Below are 7,731 nucleotides of genomic sequence, written 5' to 3' on the forward strand. Positions count from 1 at the left end.
AAAAAAAAAAAAAAAAGAACAGATTACTGGCTGCCAATGGTGATGGAAGGGGTGGGGATGATGGACAAGGAAGTGTGGCTATAGAAAGGCAACCTGAGGGATCTCTGTTGTGATAGAAATGTTCTGTATTTGGACTGTATCCATGTCAATATCCTGGTTGTGACAGAGTAGACCTCTTACCTATGGTTTTGCTTTCTGTGGATTCAGTTACCTATAGTCAACCTTGGTCTGATGGTATAGTATTTTCAAGGACAGTGAGATAGGTAGAACACGTTTATGTAATATTTATTACAATACATTGTTATAATTCTTTTTTTTTTTGGAGACAAAGTCTCAGTATGTCATCCTCAGTAGAGTGGTGTCACAGCTCATAGCAACCTCAAACTCTTGGGCTCAAGTGATTCTCTTGCCTCAACCTCCCAAGTAGCTGGGACTACAGGTGCCCGCCACAATGCCCAGCTATTTTTTTGTTGTTGTTGCAGTTGTCATTGTTGTTTAGCAGGCCCTGGCCAGCTGGAATCCACTAGCGTCGGTGTATGTGGCCAGTGCCATACTCACTGAGCCTGTTCTTTTTTTTTTTTACTAGTTACTGTTTATCTCTTAAAAACTAAACTTTGTCATAATTATATGTGTATATGAAAAAACATGTATATACGTATGGGGTTTGGTACTATCTTGGCATCCACTGGGGATCTTGAAAACATTCTAGAGGGTAAAATAGGACTACAGTATTGTATTAGTTTTTCAAGATGTTACCATTGGGGGAAACTGAGTAAATCTTATAGAGGATAACTCTGTATTATTTCTTTTTTCTTTTGAGACAGAGCCTCAAGCTGTCCCCCTGGGTAGAGTGCTGAGGCATCACAGCTCACAGCAACCTCCAACTCCTGGGCTCAAGCAAGTCTCCTGCCTCCGCCTCCCAAGTAGCTGGAACCACAGGCACCTGCCACAGTGCTTGGCTATTTTTTTTTTTGTTGTTGTTGCAGCCATCATTGTTGTTTGGCAGGCCCGGGCAGGGGATTCGAACCCGCCACCTTAGGTGTATGTGGCTGGCGCCTTAGCCACTTGAGCCACAGATGCCGAGACAACTCTGTATTATTTCTTACAGTGACATGTGAATCTATAATTATCTCAAAAGGCTTCATTTTAAAAATTGAATACGAGAAAGAATGTCATTGAAAATAACATTCTGGGCTCCGTGCCTGTGGCTCAAGCGGCTAAGGCGCCAGCCACATACACCTAAGGTGGCGGGTTCGAATCCCCAGCCCAGGCCCGCCAAACAACAATGATGGTTGCAACCAAAAAATGGCCAGGCGTTGTGGTGGGCGCCTGTAGTCCCAGCTACTTGGGAGGCTGAGGCAGGAGACTCGCTTGAGCCCAGGAGTTGGAGGTTGCTGTGAGCGTGATGCCATGGCACTCTACCCAGGGGGGATAGCTTGAGGCTCCATCTCAAAAAAAAAAAAAAAAAAAAAAGAAAATAACATTCTGCCTGACAAAAAACACCTACCAAGTTAGGACTATTAAATCAGTATTCATAAGATACTGCTTCACATACCATGTAGTTGAAATTTCTATGGACAATGCTTTTTGTTGGCTTGGCACCTGTAGCTCAGTGGTTGGGGCACCAGCCAAATGCCCTGGGACTGGCGGGTTCGAACCCGGCCGGGACCTGCTAAATAACAATGACAACAACGACAAAAAAATAGCTGGGAGTTGTGGCAGGTGTCTGTAGTCTCAGCTACTTGGGAGGATGAGGCAAAAGAATTGCTTAAGCCCAAGAGTTTGAGGTTGCTGTGAGCTGTGATGTCATAGCACTCTATTAAGGGTGACACAGTGAGACTCTGTCTCAAAAAACTTTACGTAAATAGTATGAGTGTTAACTTTCTGTAACTTGCTCATCAATCAGCATGTTTTTGAGCTTTTCTTTTTTTTTTTTGTTGCAGTTGACACTGCTGTTTTTAACTGGCTGTGGCCCACCCTCGGGATATGGGGCCGGTGCCCTACCCACTGAACCACAGGCGCTGCCCTTGAGCTTCTTTCTATGAATATTAATATAGCCTTAGTTCATCCATTTTTTACTTTTAATATGACATTGTACATATATTTCATGTTTTATTTCCCCATTCCCCAATTGCCAAGTGTTTTGATAAGGTCTGTTTTTGCTCAGAAATGTAAAAAATAGGGCTGAGTACAGTGCTTCATGTCTGGAATCCTAGCACTTTGGGAAGCCAAGGTGGGAGGACTGCTTCAGCCTAGGAACTTGATGCTGTTTCTAAAAAAATTAGCCAGGTATGCTGACACAAGTCTGTTGTCCCACCTACTTGGGACAAAAAGGAAGCCTAGGAGTTAGTTCAAGGCTGCAGTGAGCTAAGATGATGCCACTGCACTCCAGCCCAGGTGACGGAGACCTTGTCTTAAACAAATATAAACCCAAAAAGAAATATAAAAAATCTCTGAAAATATTCAGTAAAAGAATTGCTATAATACAGTGATACAGTCTTCACTTCATTCATTGGTTCTATTTTTTTTTTTTGGAGACAAGAGCCTCAAGCTGTCGCCCTGGGTAGAGTGCAATGCCATCACAGCTCACAGCAACTTCCAACACCTGGGCTTTAGCAATTCTCTTGCTTCAGCCTCTCAAGTAGCTGGGACTACAGGTGCCTGGTACAACACCCGGCCATTTTTTGGTTGTAGTTTCATTGTTGTTTGGCAGGTCCAGGCTGGATTTGAACCCGCCAGCTCTGTTCTATGTGGCTGGTGCCTTAGCCACCTGAGCTATAGGTGTGAGCCAGTTCATTCTAGTGACTAGGCACAGGGAAGTTCTAGCTGAAGGAATAAAGACTTTGGCTGTATAGTTACTAAATGTTCAGCCAATATTTTAATGATTACTTTGTGTTAAAGTACCATACTATAAACTTTTGTGGGTCCAATGTAAAATCTGTATTTTCTTTTTTTTTTTTGTAGAGACAGAGTCTCACTTTATTGCCCTCAGTAGAGTGCCATGGTGTCACACAGCTCACAGCAACCTCCAATTCCTGGGCTTAAGTGATTCTCCTGCTTCAGCCTCCTGAGTAGCTGGGACTACAGGTGCTCAGCTATTTTTTTTGTTTTGAACCCACCACCCTGGGTATATGGGGCCGACACCCTACCTACTGAGCCATAGGGACCGCCCCTAAAATCTGTATTTTCTTCTCGACTTTCATATTACCTGTTAACTGTTCCCCTTTACATTAACCAGTTGCCTTCCATTAATACCTCTTCCTTTCTCTGGTCTCCAAAGATGAGAGGTACCATTTCCTATTGAAGGTCAATCCATCCATTTGTGCCTAAAGGCTTCCTCACCTCTACTTCCTCTTCTGGGACCTTGCACTATTAGTGAAATCTTCTCTCTCATTTATGTTTAATTATTTATTTATTTTTATTAGATACAAGGTCTCACTCTGTCTATTACCCAGGCGGGGGTGCAGTGGCATGGTAATAGCTCACTGAAACTCTGAACTCTTGGCCTTACCCTCCCAAGTATGACTATAGAAGTGTATCACTATGCTCAGTTAATTAAAAAAAAAAAGAAAAACAGGGTCTCTGTCACCCAGGCTGGAGTACCATGGTATCATATTAGCTCACTGCAATGTGAAACTCCCAGCTCAACTGACCCTTGCACCTCAGCCTTCCATACAGCTTGGTGACATCATGTGCAACATATGGCTAAATTTTTAATTTGTTCTATCTAGATCTTTTCCTTTTTTGTCAACAAATATCCTAGAACAGAGTGGCAAACTACAAGTCTGGCCCAATATCATTTTGCAAATAAAATTCACTTTCTTTTCTTCCCCCCTCCCCCAAGATAGAGTCTTACTCTGTCACCTAGGCTAGAGTTCAGCTGCGGTCTTGAATTCCTGGGCTCGCGCAATCCTCCTCCTTCATCCTTCCAAGTAGCTGGGGCTACAGGTGTGTGTCATCACGCCCAGATAATTTTTCTTACGTTGTGTAGAGATAGGGTCTCACTACATTGCCCAGATTGGTCTCGAACTCCTAGTCTCAAGAGATCCTCCTGCCTCAGCCCACCAAAGCACTGAGATTGCAGGCATGCGTCACTTATCCAGCTAAAGTTCATTTTCATATCGTCTAGGGCTGCTTGCCACCTAATTGAGTAGCTGCTTCAGACTGTACAGCTCTTTAACAAAAATGCTGCCTATCCTGCAGCCTCAATCTCCATTGTTAAAATACAAAAACTCTCCGATCCCCCTGCAAAACCTGATACCACATGTTGTTGTTATCCACTAACTCTCTTCTATTCCTATCCAAAATTATTTTTTGTCTTAGCCCCTGTGACCCAGAACTCATCTCCTTTAGACTCTCTCATTAACAAAAGAACACTCACCTATCTCTTATACTTACCTTTTGATCATCAGGAATTGGTTCCTGGGACTTTAGAAGTGAAGCTCTTTCTTCATCTACCCAATTGCCCCACTCTTCTGCTGGTGCATTCCAGTCAGAGCTGGGATCAGCAGAAGACAGACCATCTAAAATTTAACAGTGCGAATTAGATGTCTATCATTTCTGCCATAAACTAAAACACAAAAACTAAAAATTTCTTATGTTGAATTAAAACATAATTTTAAACTATTGTTCTTTCTCTCAAGCACATTTTAAGAGCTAGAAAAGAAAAAAAAACCAAAACAACATGATGGTAAGAATCTTCATTGAACTTCTATTAGTTTATTATTTGGTTAGACGGAACTATGAAAAACTCCAGAAAATGTATTAATTGGCCATTTAATTCCAGTTTCCCTACTTCATTTTGTGTGTGTGTGTGTGTGGGGGGGGGGGCAGAGTCTCTCAGTAGAGTGCTGTGATGTCACAGCTCACAGCAACCTCAAATTCCTGGGTTCAAGCAATTCTCTTGCCTCAGCCTCTTGAGTAGCTGGGAGTATAGGCACCTACCACAGTGCCCACTTACTTTTAGAGATTAAGTCTCACTCTGGCTCAGGGTGGTCTTAAACCTGTGAGCTCAGGCACTCCACCTGCCTCCCAGAGTGCTGAGATTATAGGCGTGGCTCGGCCTCCTATAATGAATGTTCTCAATTTATTTTTGTTTCCCTGTCCATTTTTAACTTTATCTAGGATAAGTTTGGCCTGATTGAGACAACATTTTTTTTTTGGGGGGGGACAGAGTCTCAAGTTGTCACCCTGGGTAGAGTGCTATGGCATCACAGCTCACAGCAACCGCAAACTCTTGGGTTTAAGCTAAGCGATTCTCTTGCTTCAACCTCCCAAGTAACTGGGACCACAGGCACCTGTCACAATGCCCGGCTATTTTTCTGGTTGTTGTTGCAGTTGTCATTGTTTTAGCTGGCCCAGGCCAGGTTTGAACCCTCCAGCCTTGGTATATGTGGCTGGCATCCTACCCACTGAGCTACCAGCACCGTTGTGACATTTTTGTAATTGACTTATTTTCTAGGGTTCAAAATTTTTAACAGAAGTATTAAATTATATTCTTTACCTGTCATTTTATACTCTCTTTCTCCCATCCTTATGAGCTTTTCAAGGTTAGGTTCTTCAAATTCAACAAGTCATGACAGAATATTTAACCTCTTCCTTTCCTCCTCTTCTTTTTATACTTAACCTGTACCTATCTTATACCAGATTATTCAAAGTTCCTTTTATTTGCTATTTAAGTTACTTTCTTTTTTTTTTTTTTTTGAGACAGAGCCTCAAGCTATCCCCCTAGGTAGAGTGCCATGGCATCACAGCTCACAGCAACCTCCAACTCCTGGGCTCAAGCGAGTCTCCCGCCTCAGCCTCCCAAGTAGCTGGGACCACAGGCGCCTGCCACAATGCCCGGCCATTTTTTGGTTGCAGCCATCACTGTTGTTTGGCGGGCCCGGGCTGGGGATTCAAACCCGCCACCTCGGGTGTATGTGGCTGGCGCCTTAGCTGCTTGAGCCACAGGCGCCGAGCCTATTTAAGTTACTTTCAAGGCTTTAATCATCTTATTCTCAAAAATAAATTTTATTTCAGTCTTTTAAATCCCTTTCTTTTACTCTAGGAGGTACTGAATTTTTACTTACTGCAAGAAGCTATCATCAACTTATTTTAAAAGGAAAAACCATTGTTTGGCTTTACCCTGGCTTAAATAAGTAGCTCTCAAAATTAATTTTTCCCTCCTCTCCTTGCATATACTCCCATATATCCTTACAGTTAGGTTTCATTTACATTGGTCTAAAAAGACAGAAGTTAGGCTTTATTTCCAAATGGTTAACAAGTGTCCTAACATTGCTTAACTTAAAAAAAAAAAAACAAAACTAACCATTTCCCAACACCTAATGCTACTTTCATCAAATATCTTTCATATGCACTTTGGTCTGTTTATGGAATTTCTCTTCTATTCCACTGATCTATTCCTGAAAGAGTGCCAACACATAATATGAAATATAATGTAATATATTTTTGTATCTAGAAGGACAAATTTGCTTGCATTATTTTTTATTTTTTGCTATCTTATTTTTCCAAGTGAACTCTATTATTACTAATAGGGAGGCATTATACATCCTCATGAAGGCTTTATTTTGGAAGAATAAATGATGATCTGGAAAAATGCTCACAAAAAAACCCCGACAGAACTACTTACATAGTATGAGCCCAAATTTATATGGTAAAGAGACAGAAGAAAATAACACATTAATAGATTTTTTTTTTTTGAGACCGAGTCTCATTCTGTTGCCCTGAGTAGAGCGCTGAGGTGTCGTTGAGGCTCACAGTAACTTCAAACTCTCGGGCATGAGCAATTCTCTTGCTTCAGCTTCTCAAGTAGCTGGGATTATAAGCACGCGCCACTATGCCCAGCTAGTTTTTCTATTTTTAGTAGAGATGGATGGTTTTGAACGTCTGAGCTCAAGCAACCTACCCGCCTCAGCTTCTGAGAGTGCTAGGATTACAGGCATGAGCCATTGTACCTGGCCTAATAAATAGATCTTAATAGTTGAATTATAGGATTTCATTTATCCTATAGGATAGGAAGAAACTGAAGATAAGCAAGAATTTAAGGTATAGGGGAGGAAGAACATGCAACAAGTGATTTTGAGTGTGAAGTGTGCTACACAAAAGGAAGTCCCTTCTTATATTTCTAAATTCACTACCACGGGCAGCTATCTCAAGTTAGTGTTACACAGTAATAGCACAGAAGTTAAGAGAATGGGCCTTTAAGTCAAACAGATATACATTTCAATATTGCTATACCAATCTGTAACAATGTGATTTTGGTCAAGGTTTCTTAATTTTTTTTTTTTGAGACAGTCTTATTATGTCACCCTCAGTAGAATGCCCTGGTGTCACAGCTCACAGCAACCTCAAACTCCTGGGCTCCAGTGATTCTCTGGTCTCAGCCTCCTAAGTAGCTGGGACTACAGGCGCCTGGTCGCAAGGCCCTGCTATTTTTAAAAATAGTGTTTTGCTCTTGCTCAGGCTGGTCTTGAACTCCTGAGCTCAAGCAATCCGCCCATCTTGGCCTCCTAGAGTCTAAGATTACAGATGTGAGCCACTGTGCCTGGCTTTAAGTTTCTTAATCTTACTGGGCTATACCCAACTCCGTAAGGTTGTTGAAGAGAATCACATGAGATACATTTGAAGCAATTCACAGCAATGCACTAAGTGCTCAATAAATGGTAGCTATTATTTTTATCACTGATGACAGTAAAACCAGTTTTTAGGCTCAGCGCCTGTGGCTCAAGC

General features: G+C 41.9%; 1 protein-coding gene across 4 annotated transcripts in view; it reads right to left on the minus strand.

The window, feature by feature from the left end:
* MTDH (metadherin) overlaps nucleotides 1–7,731 on the minus strand; it is an 82,189-nt gene that overhangs the window by 18,058 nt on the left and 56,400 nt on the right. For all 4 annotated transcript variants that reach the window (XM_012810347.1, XM_003782461.2, XM_023517523.1 and 1 more), the window contains one exon: nucleotides 4,399–4,523. In XM_012810347.1, coding sequence (XP_012665801.1) covers nucleotides 4,399–4,523 — 125 coding nt within the window. The remainder of the gene's footprint in view (nucleotides 1–4,398; nucleotides 4,524–7,731) is intronic.

The sequence above is a fragment of the Otolemur garnettii genome, unplaced genomic scaffold (assembly GCF_000181295.1).
Source record: "Otolemur garnettii isolate 467f Iridium unplaced genomic scaffold, OtoGar3 scaffold00004, whole genome shotgun sequence".
NCBI lineage: Eukaryota > Metazoa > Chordata > Mammalia > Primates > Galagidae > Otolemur > Otolemur garnettii.